This window comes from Rhinoraja longicauda, chromosome 44 (assembly GCF_053455715.1).
Source record: "Rhinoraja longicauda isolate Sanriku21f chromosome 44, sRhiLon1.1, whole genome shotgun sequence".
NCBI classification, from domain to species: Eukaryota; Metazoa; Chordata; class Chondrichthyes; order Rajiformes; family Arhynchobatidae; genus Rhinoraja; species Rhinoraja longicauda.
The window spans coordinates 2,711,568-2,725,486 of NC_135996.1; the positions used below are offsets into that span (position 1 = coordinate 2,711,568).

Sequence of the window (13,919 nt, forward strand, 5' to 3'; positions counted from 1 at the left end):
GGGAGGGGAGAGGCACGTGAGCGGCGGCGGGGAGAGAGAGAGAGAGACCTGTGGGTGGTGAGTCTGTCGGAGGAGGGGAGAGGGAGTGTGGGGAGGGGGGTTGCGGGGGAAGGGGTGTGGGTGGTGAATGAAGGGGGGAGGGGGAGTGAGAGAGAGAGGGAGGAGTGGGGGGGATGTGGTGATGAGCCGGTCGGGGGGGGGGGAGGGGTGGGTGAGTTGGGGAGTCTGGGGGGAAGGTGGTGAGTCGGGGGGGAGTGGCACAGGGAGAGTGATGAAGAGGGCAGGGGGAGACGGGTAGGGGGTTGCCAACTTCCTCACTCCCAAATAAGGGACAAGGTGACGTCACCGCCCCGCGCCCCACGTGACCTCACCGTGCCAGCGGCCACGTGCTCCCGCTCCACCAATGGCGGCCGCCCGGGCCGGGAGGCGGGTTGCTACGCAACCTCCGGGCCTGCACTGTCCGGGCCTACAGTGTCCGGGCCTACAGTGTCCGGGCCTACAGTGTCCGGGCCTACAGTGTCCGGGCCTACAGTGTCCGGGCCTACAGTGTCCGGGCCTACAGTGTCCGGGCCTACAGTGTCCGGGCCTACACTGTCCGGGCCTACAGTGTCCGGGCCTACAGTGTCCGGGCCTACACTGTCCGGGCCTACAGTGTCCGGGCCTACAGTGTCCGGGCCTACAGTGTCCGGGCCTACAGTGTCCGGGCCTACACTGTCCGGGCCTACACTGTCCGGGCCTACAGTGTCCGGGCCTACAGTGTCCGGGCCTACAGTGTCCGGGCCTACACTGTCCGGGCCTACAGTGTCCGGGCCTACAGTGTCCGGGCCTACACTGTCCGGGCCTACAGTGTCCGGGCCTACAGTGTCCTGGCCTGCACTGTCCGGGCCTACAGTGTCCGGGCCTACACTGTCCTGGCCTGCACTGTCCGGGCCTACAGTGTCCTGGCCTACACTGTCCTGGCCTGCACTGTCCGGGCCTACAGTGTCCGGGCCTACAGTGTCCGGGCCTACAGTGTCCGGGCCTACAGTGTCCGGGCCTACAGTGTCCGGGCCTACAGTGTCCGGGCCTACAGTGTCCGGGCCTACAGTGTCCGGGCCTGCACTGTCCGGGCCTGCACTGTCCGGGCCTGCACTGTCCGGGCCTGCACTGTCCGGGCCTGCACTGTCCGGGCCTGCAGTGTCCGGGCCTACACTGTCCGGGCCTGCACTGTCCTGGCCTGCAGTGTCCTGGCCTACACTGTCCGGGCCTACACTGTCCGGGCCTGCACTGTCCTGGCCTGCAGTGTCCGGGCCTACACTGTCCGGGCCTACACTGTCCGGGCCTGCACTGTCCTGGCCTGCAGTGTCCGGGCCTACACTGTCCGGGCCTACACTGTCCGGGCCTGCACTGTCCTGGCCTGCAGTGTCCTGGCCTACACTGTCCGGGCCTACAGTGTCCGGGCCTACACTGTCCTGGCCTGCACTGTCCGGGCCTACAGTGTCCGGGCCTACAGTGTCCTGGCCCGCAGTGTCCGGGCCCACAGTGTCCGGGCCTACAGTGTCCGGGCCTACACTGCCCGGGCCTGCAGTGTCCTGGCCTACACTGTCCGGGCCTACAGTGTCCGGGCCTACACTGTCCTGGCCTGCACTGTCCGGGCCTACAGTGTCCGGGCCTACAGTGTCCTGGCCCGCAGTGTCCGGGCCCACAGTGTCCGGGCCTACAGTGTCCGGGCCTACACTGCCCGGGCCTGCAGTGTCCGGGCCTACACTGCCCGGGCCTACACTGCCCGGGCCTACACTGTCCTGGCCTGCAGTGTCCTGGCCCGCAGTGTCCGGGCCTGCAGTGTCCGGGCCTACACTGTCCTGGCCTGCAGTGTCCGGGCCTGCAGTGTCCGGGCCTGCAGTGTCCGGGCCTGCAGTGTCCGGGCCTGCAGTGTCCGGGCCTGCAGTGTCCGGGCCCGCAGTGTCCGGGCCCGCAGTGTCCGGGCCCGCACTGTCCGGGCCCGCAGTGTCCGGGCCCGCACTGTCCGGGCCCGCAGTGTCCTGGCCCGCAGTGTCCGGGCCTGCAGTGTCCTGGCCTGCAGTGTCCGGGCCTGCACTGTCCGGGCCTGCACTGTCCTGGCCTGCACTGTCCGGGCCTGCAGTGTCCGGGCCTGCAGTGTCCGGGCCTACACTGTCCGGGCCTACACTGTCCTGGCCTACACTGTCCTGGCCTGCACTGTCCGGGCCTGCAGTGTCCGGGCCTGCAGTGTCCGGGCCTGCAGTGTCCAGGCCTACACTGTCCTGGCCTGCAGTGTCCGGGCCTGCACTGTCCGGGCCTGCAGTGTCCGGGCCTACACTGTCCTGGCCTGCACTGTCCGGGCCTGCAGTGTCCTGGCCTGCAGTGTCCTGGCCTGCAGTGTCCTGGCCTGCAGTGTCCGGGCCTGCAGTGTCCTGGCCTGCAGTGTCCTGGCCTGCACTGTCCTGGCCTACACTGTCCTGGCCTACACTGTCCTGGCCTACACTGTCCTGGCCTACACTGTCCTGGCCTACACTGTCCGGGCCTACAGTGTCCGGGCCTGCACTGTCCGGACCTGCACTGTCCTGGCCTGCAGTGTCCGGGCCTGCACTGTCCGGGCCTGCAGTGTCCGGGCCTACACTGTCCGGGCCTGCAGTGTCCTGGCCTGCACTGTCCGGGCCTGCAGTGTCCGGGCCTACACTGTCCTGGCCTGCAGTGTCCTGGCCTGCAGTTTCCTGGCCTGCAGTGTCCTGGCCTGCAGTGTCCTGGCCTGCAGTGTCCTGGCCTGCAGTGTCCTGGCCTGCAGTGTCCTGGCCTGCAGTGTCCGGGCCTGCAGTGTCCTGGCCTGCAGTTTCCTGGCCTGCAGTGTCCGGGCCTGCACTGTCCGGGCCTACACTGTCCTGGCCTACACTGTCCGGGCCTACAGTGTCCGGACCTGCACTGTCCTGGCCTGCAGTGTCCGGGCCTGCAGTGTCCGGGCCTGCAGTGTCCGGGCCTGCAGCACCCCTCGGGCCGAATACGGGACAAGGGCGGTCCCGTACGGGACAAACCAATTTAGCCCAATATACGGGATGTCCCGGCTAATACGGGACAGTTGGCAACCGTAGTGAGGGGGGGGGGAGGAGAGTATATATGGTGGGGGGGGGAGGGCGGTGAAGAAATGTCATCTCTACCCAGTTGCAGGCCCTGTAGTATTGCCTTACACGACAGTTCCATCACCTCCCATTCTGCTGTCCTTGCAAGAGCACTAAAACCTGGCAGACAGGTCCAACGAGTGCTCAGGACCACACACTACCTTTGTCGCTCAGTCTACCTAACCTCGCAAGCAATCGTTTCGCTGAACACCTCCGCTCAGTCCGGCTAAACATACCTGATCTCCTAGTTGCCAAACACTTTAACTCCCACTCCCACACTGACCTTTCTGTCCTGGGCCTCCTCCATTGTCAGAGTGAGGCCCAGCACAAATTGGAGGAACAGCACCTCATATTTCGCTTGGGCAGCTTACACCCCAGCGGTATGAATGTTGACTTCTCTAAGTTCAAGTAACCCTTGCATCCCCTCTCAATAGTCGTTTATTCAATCAATTATTCACTCTCTCCATCCCTCCCCTTCCTAGTTCTCCGACCAGTCTGACCGTCCTCCCTGATCAAATTTTATCTCTGTTTGCTTCGTTGTTACCTTCCCCTCAGCCAACTATGAACCATTCTACATTTCCACTGAAGAAGGGTCTCGACCCGAAACGTCACCCATTCCTTCTCTCCTGAGATGCTGCCCGACCTGCTGAGTTACTCCAGCATTTTGTGAATAAATACCTTCGATTTGTACCAGCATCTGCAATTATTTTCTTACACTACATTTCCTTGAACATCGTCTGCTTTGATCTGTCGTTTTTACATCTTACCCTTCCTTTTCTTTGTGCCTTGCTCTCCCCTGACTCTCAGTCTGAAGAAAGGGTCTCAACCCCCGAACGTCATCCATTCCTTCTCTCCAGAGATGCTGCTTGTCCCGCTGAGTTACTCCAGCACTTTGTGTCTACGGTAGAAACCAGCATCTGCAGTTCCTTTCTACACTCTATTAACATATAACATATAACATATAACAACTACAGCATGGAAACAGGCCTGTCCGGCCCTACCAGTCCACGCCGACCATTCTCCCTGACCTAGTCTCATCTACCTGCACTCAGACCATAACCCTCCAATCCCCTCCTATCCATATACCTATCCAATTTACTCTTAAATAATAAAATCGAGCCAGCCTCCACCACTTCCACCGGAAGTCCATTCCATACAGCCACAACCCTCTGAGTAAAGAAGTTCCCCCTCATGTTACCCCTAAACCTTTGTCCCTCAATTCTGAAGCTATGTCCCCTTGTTGGAATCTTCCCCACTCTCAAAGGGAAAAGCCTACCCACGTCAACTCTGTCCGTCCCTCTCAAAATTTTAAAAACCTCTATCAAGTCCCCCCTCAACCTTCTACGCTCCAAAGAATAAAGACCCAACCTGTTCAACCTCTCTCTGTAGCCTAAGTGCTGAAACCCAGGCAACATTCTAGTAAATCTCCTCTGTACCCTCTCCATTTTGTCGACATCCTTCCTATAATTTGGCGACCAGAACTGCACACCATACTCCAGATTCGGCCTCACCAATGCCCTGTACAATTTCAACATTACATCCCAACTTCTATACTCGATGCTCTGATTTATAAAGGCAAGCATACCAAACGCCTTCTTCACCACCCTATCCACATGAGATTCCACCTTCAGGGAACAATGCACAGTTATTCCCAGATCCCTCTGTTCCACTGCATTCCTCAATTCCCTACCATTTACCCTGTACGTCCTATTTTGATTTGTCCTACCAAAATGCAGCACCTCACACTTATCAGCATTAAACTCCATCTGTGAAGGGGTTAGACTTTAAGGAGAGTTTTGTTGCAGTTGTACAAGGTGAGAGTCAGAGAGTTGTGAATCTGTGGAATTCTCTGCCTCAGAAGGCAGTGGAGGCCAATTCTCTGAATGCATTCAAGAGAGAGCTAGATAGAGCTCGTAAGGATAGCGGAGTCAGGGGGTATGGGGAGAAGGCAGGAACGGGGTACTGATTGAGAATGATCAGCCATGATCACATTGAATGGCGGTGCTGGCTCGAAGGGCCGAATGGCCTCCTCCTGCACCTGTTGTCTATTGTTGTTGAGGCCACACCTGGAGCATTGGGATTGGTAGACACAAAATGCTGGAGTAACTCAGCGGGACAGGCAGCATCTCTGGAGAGAAGGAATGAGATGCTGCCTGTCCCGCTGAGTTACTCCACCATTTTGTGTCTACCTTCGATTTAGACCAGCATCTGCAGTTCTTTCCTACACACATTGGGATTGATGACAGCCTGAATGATATTATAACAGTATAACAGTATAACAAAACGTTATTGTCATTCGGTATAAATACCGAACGAAATTTCAGCAGTCACAAGACACAGCAAAAAAGAAATGAACACAGGACACCCGACCCCAACACAAACATCCATCACAGTGACTCCAAACACCCCTCACTGTGATGGAGGCAACAAAACTTCCCCTCCCTTCCCCCCGCACCCACGGACAGGCAGCTCGACCCCTACCGAGGCAACCGACACGCACAGCCCCCGCAAGGCCCCGCGGCCGAGCCGCCCCGGGCACCGAAACGTCCCGCGGCCGCGCTGGCGATGTTAAGTCCAGCAGCCAAGCCGCGCCGGGCACTGAAACGTAGCTACACACTAGGGACAATTTACAATTTTTACCGAAGCCAGTTAACCTGCAAACTTGTACGTCTTTGGAAACCGAAAGACCCAGAGAAACCTGGAGCTGTGAGGCAGCAGCTCTACCCGCTGCGCCACCAGTTTCAAGTGGAGATAGATACACATCTGGGCAGAGGGTGTGTGTGAGTGAGGGGCAGTGCTCTTGGAAGGAGCTGCTTGACTGATTAGGAGCACAGCGGTAGAGTTGCTGCCTCACAGCGCCAGAGACCCGGGTTCCATCCTGACTACGGGCGCCCTCTGTACGGAGTTTGTACGTTCTCCCCATGACCTGCGTGGGTTTTCTCCGAGATCTTCGGTTTCCTCCCACACTCCAAAGACATGCAGGTTTGTAGGTTAATTGGCTGGGCAAATGTAAAAATTGTTCCTGGTGTGTGTAGGATAGTGTTAGTGTGCGGGGATCGCTGGGCGGCGCGGACCCGGTGGGCCGAAGGGCCTGTTTCCGCGCTGTATCTCTAAATCTAAACCTGTCTGAAGGGTCTCGAGCCGAAACGTCACCCATTCCTTCTCTCCAGAGGTGTTGCCTGTCCCGCTGAGTTACTCCAGCATTTTGTGTCGACAATTGAACTGATGAACTGACTGATCTCAAGTAAAGTGCATGCCTCTCTCTCCCTCCCCTCCAGGACCCTGTTTGTGCGGCGCCCCCTGGATGTTTGGCCTCAGGACCCTGCTGGGGGTAGTGGTCTCGTCGCAGCTGGCTGTCCGTGCCGGGTCGGGGGGGATCACCGCACCCCGAGTCTCCCTGTGTGCCCGGCCCCACTGGGGAGACATGGAGGGCAAGTCACCCATCAGCTACTCTGGCCCCAGCAGAAGAGACACGCCCCGGCTCCTGGGGTAAGGACTGGGGGGGAGGGGTACATAAGGGGTGGGGGAGGGGTAGATGAGGTGTGGGGGAGTGGTGGGGGAGGGGTAGATGTGGGGGTGGGGGGAGGGGTATATGGGTGGGGGAGGAGGTAGATGAGGGGTGGGGAGGGGTAGATGAGGGGTGGGGGGTAGATGGGTGGGGGAGGGGTACATGAGGGGTGGGGGAGGGGTAGATGAGGGTGGGGGAGGAGGTAGATGAAGGGAGGGGTACATGAGGGGTGGGGGGAGGGGTAGAATAGGGGTGAGGGATAGGTGGGGGGAGGGGGTAGATGAGGGGTGAGGGAGGGGTAGATAGAAACATAGAAAATAGGAGGCCATTCGACCATTCATTGTGATCATGGCTGATCATCCACAATCAGTAACCCGTGCCTGCCTTCTCCCCATACACCTTGATTCCACTAGCCCCTAGAGCTCTATCTAACTCTCTCTTAAATCCATCCAGTGATTTGGCCTCCACTGCCCACTGTGGCAGAGAATTCCACACATTCACAACTCTCTGGGTGGAAAAGTTCCTCTCACCTCAGTTTTAAATGGCCTCCCCTTTATTCTAAGACTGTGTGGCCCCAGGTTCTGGACTCCACCAACATTGGGAACATTTTTGTTGCATCTAGCTTGTCCAGTCCTTTTATAACTTTACACGTCTCAATAAGATCCACTCTCATCCTTCTAAACTCCAGTGAACACAAGCCCAGTCTTTCCAATCTTTCCTCGTATGACAGTCCCGCCAGATAAGGGGGGGGAAGGGGTGGGGAGGGGGTGGGGTGAGGATATGGGGAGGGGTGGGGTGAACAGAGGAAGTGGGGTTTAGGGGCAGATGGGGAGGAGGGGGGGGGGGGAGTATTGTGGGAAGAGAGTGACCCCCCCCCGCTCCATCTCCATCCCGTAGGCAGGAGGAAGCACAGAACATTGACCAGGAGCTGTTCACTGAGTACGGCTTCACCATCGAGCAGCTGATGGAACTGGCCGGCCTCAGCTGTGCTACCGCTGTAGCCAAGGTCAGTGCCCGGCCCCTCGCCCCGACCCCTCACCCCCGATCCCTCTCACCCCTGACCCCCTCTCACCCCCGACCCCTCACCCCATGACCCTCAACCCCATGACCCTCATCCCGACCTCTGATCCCTCATCCCCTGACCTCCGGCACCTCCCCCTAACCACTCACCCCCCGACCCCTCACCCCCCCCGACCCCTCACCCCCAGCCCCTCAACCCCTGGACCCTCATCCCCTGACCTCCGACCTCCAGCACCTCCCCCCGACCACTCACCCCCGGACCACTCACCCCCGGACCCACGACCCCTCAACCCCTCACCCCCCATCTCCGACCCCTCAACCCCGGGCCCCTCACCACCCGACCCCTCACCCCTGGCCCCTCACCACCCGACCACTCACCCCCGGCCCCTCAACCCCGACCTCCGACCCCTCAACCCCGACCTCCGACCCCTCAAACCCCGGCCCCTCAACCTCCGACCCTTCAACTCCAGCCCCCTCAACCCCCGGCCCCTCTCACCCCCGTCCCCTCACGTCAAGCAGAGAGAGAGACAGGCACACAAGCAACGTCAGATGCTGAAATCTTTCAGACTTTTCTTAGAGATACAGCGCGGAAACAGGCCCTTAGGCCCAGCCATCCCCACACACTAACACTATCCTACACACACTAGGGACAATTTACAATTTTACCAAACCAATTAACCTACAAACCTCCACGTATTTGGAGTGTGGGAAGAAACCGGAGCACCCGGAGGAAACCAATGCAGGTCACGGGGCGAACGTACAAACTCCGTATGGACAGCGCCCGTCAGGATCGAACTCGAGTGGGCCGAAGGGCCAATTTCCGCGCTGTATCTCTAAACTAAACTAAACTAAACTAAACTAAACTAAACTAAACTACAGCAGGCAGTGAAGAAAGCAAATGGCATGTTGGCCTTCATAGCGAGAGGATTTGAGTCTAGGAGCAAAGAGGTCCTACTGTCAGACCCTTCAGTCTGAAGAAGGGTCTCGACCCGAAACGTCACCCATTCCTTCTCTCCCGAGATGCTGCCTGACCTGCTGAGTTACTCCAGCATTTTGTGAATAAAATGAGGTCCTACTGCAGTTGTACAGGGCCCTAGTGAGACCGCACCTGGAGTACTGTGTGCAGTTTTGGTCTCCAAATTTGAGGAAGGGCATTATTGCTATTGAGGGCGTGCAGCGTAGGTTTACTAGGTTAATTCCTGGGATGGCAGGACTGTCGTATGATGCAAAAATGGGTCGACTGGGCTTGTATTCACTGGAATTTATAAGGATGAGAGGAGATTTTATAGAAACATATAAAATCCGTAAGGGATTAGACAGACTAGATGCGGGAAAAATGTTCCTGATGTTGGGGGAGTCCAGAACCAGGGGCCACGCAGTTTAAGAATAAGGGTTAGCCATTTAGAACTGAGATGAGGAAAAACTTTTTAACCCAGAGAGTTGTGAATCTGTGGAATTCTCTGCCACAAAGGGCAGTGGAGGCCAATTCACTGGATGTTTTCAAGAAAGAGTTAGATTTAGCTCTTCGGGCTAACGGGGTCAGGGGGTATGGGGAGAAAGCAGGCACGGGGTATTGGTTGTGGATGATCAGCCATGATCACATTGAATGGCGGTGCTGGGTCGAAGGGCCGAATGGCCTCCTCCTGCACCTGTTGTGGATGTTTCCACCTTACTACCTGCCTCTCACAGTTCTCCGTCACCTCTCTGTGTTTTCCAGGCCTACCCAGTGTCGTCTCTCCGGAAGCCACAGCCAACCGTGCTGGTGGTGTGTGGGCCCGGCAACAATGGCGGCGACGGACTCGTCTGCGCACGGCACCTCAAGCTCTTCGTAAGCACCGCGCGCCCCCCTCCCCCTGGGTCAGACACACACAGAGTGACCCTCCCTCCACTCTGCCCCCCCTCCCCCTGGGTCAGACATACACAGAGTGACCCTCCCTCCACTCTGCCCCCCCTCCCCCTGGGTCAGACACACACAGAGTGACGCTCCCTCCACTCTGCCCCCCCCTCCCCCCTGGGTCAGACACACACAGAGTGACGCTCCCTCCACTCTGCCCCCCCTCCCCCCTGGGTCAGACATACACAGAGTGACCCTCCCTCCACTCTGCCCCCCCTCCCCCTGGGTCAGACACACACGGGGTGACCCTCCCTCCACTCTGCCCCCCCCACCCCCTGGGTCAGACACACACGGGGTGACCCTCCCTCCACTCTGCCCCCCCTCCCCCTGGGTCAGACACACACAGAGTGACGCTCCCTCCACTCTGCCCCCCCCTCCCCCTGGGTCAGACACACACAGAGTGACGCTCCCTCCACTCTGCCCCCCCTCCCCCTGGGTCAGACATACACAGAGTGACCCTCCCTCCACTCTGCCCCCCCTCCCCCTGGGTCAGACATACACAGAGTGACCCTCCCTCCACTCTGCCCCCCCTCCCCCTGGGTCAGACACACACGGGGTGACCCTCCCTCCACTCTGCCCCCCCCACCCCCTGGGTCAGACACACACGGGGTGACCCTCCCTCCACTCTGCCCCCCCACCCCCTGGGTCAGACACACACAGAGTGATGCTCCCTCTACACCGTCCCTTCACACCCCACCCTCCCTCCCCACCCCCTGGGTCAGACACAGAGTGACGCTCCCTCCACACCGCCCCGTCTCACACTCCCGCCCCCTGGGTCACACACAGAGTGATGCTCCCTCTACACCGCCCCGTCACACACCCCACCCCCTGGGTCACACACAGAGTGACGCTCCCTCTACACCGCCCCTTCACACACTCACCCACCCCCTGGGTCAGACACACACAGAGTGACGCTCCCTCTACACCACCCCGTCACACACCCCCACCCCCTGGGTCACACACAGAGTGACGCTCCCTCTACACCGCCCCTTCACACACTCACCCACCCCCTGGGTCAGACACACACAGAGTGGTGCTCCCTCTACACCGCCCCGTCACACACTCCTCCCTCCCCACCCCCTGGGTCACACACAGAGTGATGCTCCCTCTACACCGCCCCGTCACACACCCCCACCCCCTGGGTCAGACACACACACAGAGTGGTGCTCCCTCTACACCGCCCCGACACACACCCCCACCCCCTGGGTCACACACAGAGTGATGCTCCCTCTACACCGCCCCGTCACACACCCCACCCTCCCCTCCCCTGGGTCACACACAGAGTGATGCTCCCTCTACACCGCCCCGTCACACACCCCCCACCCCCTGGGTCAGACACACACACAGAGTGACGCTCCCTCTACAGAGAGGTTGGACAAAGTTGGATTGTTGTCTCTGCAACGTCAGAGGTTGAGGGGAGACCTGAAAGAGGTTTCTAGAATGACGAGAGGCATAGATAGGGTAGACAGTCAGAACCTTTTATCCCCCCAGGGTGGAAATGTCAAAGACTAGAGGGCGCAGCTTTAAGGTGAGAGGGGAAACGTGTAAAGGAGATGAGCGCGGCAGGTTTTTTTCACACAGAGGAGACTGGAGTGGATGTGGAGAGGATGTTTCCACTAGTGGGAGAGTCTAGGACTAGAGGGCACAGCCTCAGAATTAAAGGACGTTCCTTTAGGAAGGAGATGAGGAGGAATGTCTTTAGTCAGAGGATGGTGAATCTGTGGGATTCTTTGCCACAGACGGCTGTGGAGGCCACAAGTCAGTGGGTATTGTTAAGGCAGAGATTCTTGATCAGTGCGGGTGTCAGGGGTTGTGGGGAGAAGGCAGGAGAATGGGGTTAGGAGGGAGAGATAGATCAGCCGTGATTGAATGGCGGAGTAGACTCGATGGGACGAATGGCCTCATTCTGGTCCTATCACTTACGACCAGAAGTGATTGGGGACCAGTCCAGACCATCGCCAAATATTGTGTGTTTGGCATGGACATTGTGGGCGGAAGGGCCTGTTCCTGTGCTGTACTGTTCCATTAGATAGAAGTAGACACAAGGAACTTCAGATGATGGAGGCTTGAGCGAAGAACGCAGAGTGCTGAGCCAGTCTGAAGGGTGTCCCACACAGGGAGGTGGGTCTCAGGAGCACGCTGCCAGGCAGATATGATAGTGGTTGAGTTGAATTTATTGTCGCAAAATACTGGAGTAACTCAGCGGGACAGGCAGCATCTCAGGAGAGAGGGAGTGGGTGACGTTTCGGGTCGGGACAATAGACAATAGGTGCAGGAGGAGGCCATTCAGCCCTTCGAGCCAGCACCGCCATTCAATGTGATCATGGCTGATCATTCTCAATCAGTACCCCGTTCCTGCCTTCTCCCCATACCCACTGCGCGGGGCGGTGACGTCACCTTGTCCCGTATTTGGGAGTGGGATAGATGGCGACCCTGACCAGCGCCCCCAAGTCCCTTTGCTCCCCGATTTCTGGATTCTCTCCCCATTTAGAAGATGGTCTCGGCCTAGAATCTTGGATCCTTCCTGTCCATGTACCTGTGCAAACCACGTACCTCAATGGCCTCCTCTGACAGCTCGTTCCGTACACACACTGCCCTCTCAGTCCAAGCGCTGCCCCCCATGTTCCTATTGAATCTTTCCCCTCTCACCTAAACCCTACAATAGACAATAGGTGCAGGAGGAGGCCTTCAATGTGATCATGGCTGATCATTCTCAATCAGTACCCCGTTCCTGCCTTCTCCCCATACCCCCTGACTCCGCTATCCTTAAGAGCTCTATCCAGCTCTCTCTTGAATGCATTCAGAGAATTGGGTTGGCAGGACTTTCGTACGAAGAAAGACTGGATAGACTGGGCTTGTACTCGCTGGAATTTAGAAGACTGAGGGGGGATCTTATTGAAACATATAAAATTCTTAATTTGTGAATAAATCGATTTGTACCAGCATCTGCAGTTATTTTCTTATAAAATTCTTAAGGGGTTGGACAGGGTAGATGCAGGAAGATTGTTCCCGATGTTGGGGGAGTCCAGAACCAGGGGTCACAGCTTAAGGATAAGGGGGAAGTCTTTTAGGACCGAGATGAAAAAACATTTCTTCACACAGAGAGTGGCGAGTCTGTGGAATTCTCTGCCACAGAAGGTAGTTGAGGCCAGTTCATTGGCTATATTTAAGAGAGAGTTAGATGTGGCCCTTGTGGCTAAAGGGATCAGGGGGTATGGAGAGAAGGCAGGAACGGGATACTGAGTTGGATGATCAGCCATGATCATATTGAATGGCGGTGCGTACAGGCTCGAAGGGCCGAATGGCCTACTCCTGCACCTATTTTCTATGTTTCTATGTTTGGCCTCCACTGCCTTCTGAGGCAGAGAATTCCACCCTTCTTCAGACTGATGTCAGGGGAGGGGCCGGTTCCTTGGGACAATTTACAGGCAGGGGGCAGTTCACAGACGGCCCGCTGTAGCCGTGCCCACCCGCTGCACCCTCCGGTTACTGCTGCCGCTCCTGCACATTAACGCACGCCCGCCCGCCGTGCTGGGTTCCCCACGCCGGCCCCCGGTGACTCTCTGTCTCTCCGTCCGTCCGCAGGGCTACGAGCCGACCATCTACTACCCGAAGCAGCCGAGCAAGCCGCTGTTCCAGGCCCTCGTCACCCAGTGCCGGAAAATGGACATCAGTTTCCTGACGGAGTTCCCCACCGAGGTGAGACCGCTCCCCCCCCCCACCCCTTCTCCACACCTTCACGGCTCACTGGAGCACAATAGGGCCACTCGGCCCACACAGTCTACCCCAACCTTCCATCTCCACACCTTCACAGCTCACCGGAGCACAATACGGCCACTCGGTCCACACAGTCTACCCCAACCTTCCCTCTCCACACCTTCACAGCTCACCGGAGCATGATTAGGCCACTCCGCCCACACAGTCTACCCCAACCTTCAATCATGGCTGTTTAGTTCAATTTAGTTTAGAGATACAGCGCGGAAACAGGCCCTTCGGCGTGCGTGAGTGAGTGAGAAAGCGTGAGTGGGAGAGCGTGAGTGTGAGAGCGGGTGTGAGAGAGCGTGTGAGTGAGAGAGCGTGCGTGCGTGAGAGCCGTTGAGAGCGTGTGCGTGTGTGTGAGAGCATTTGAGAGTGTAAGAGCGTGCGTGAGAGCATTTAGTGTGAGAGAGCGCGAGTGTGTGTGAGAGGGCATGTGTGAGCAAGTGTGTGAGCAAGTGTGTGAGCGTGTGTGAACGTGCATTTGTGTGACCGTGTGTGTGAATGTGTGAGCGTGTGTGAATGTGTGAGCGTGTGTGAACGTGTGTGTGACCGTGTGTGAGCGTGTGTGTGCGTGTGTGTGAACGTGTGTGTGAGCGTGTGCGTGTGTATGAATGTGAGCTTGTGTGTG

General features: G+C 57.9%; 1 protein-coding gene across 2 annotated transcripts in view; it reads left to right on the forward strand.

Moving 5' to 3' along the window:
- The window catches only part of LOC144612364 (NAD(P)H-hydrate epimerase-like), a 22,383-nt gene continuing 8,464 nt past the window's right edge, over positions 1 to 13,919 (forward strand). Inside the window, exons 1-5 of one of the 2 annotated variants that reach the window (XM_078431940.1) lie at positions 1 to 57; positions 6,389 to 6,599; positions 7,516 to 7,624; positions 9,356 to 9,466; positions 13,118 to 13,231. In XM_078431940.1, the coding sequence (XP_078288066.1) occupies positions 6,415 to 6,599; positions 7,516 to 7,624; positions 9,356 to 9,466; positions 13,118 to 13,231 (519 nt within the window). In that variant the 5' untranslated portion in view covers positions 1 to 57; positions 6,389 to 6,414. The remainder of the gene's footprint in view (positions 58 to 6,388; positions 6,600 to 7,515; positions 7,625 to 9,355; positions 9,467 to 13,117; positions 13,232 to 13,919) is intronic. The other variant, XM_078431941.1, reaches the window with a different exon arrangement.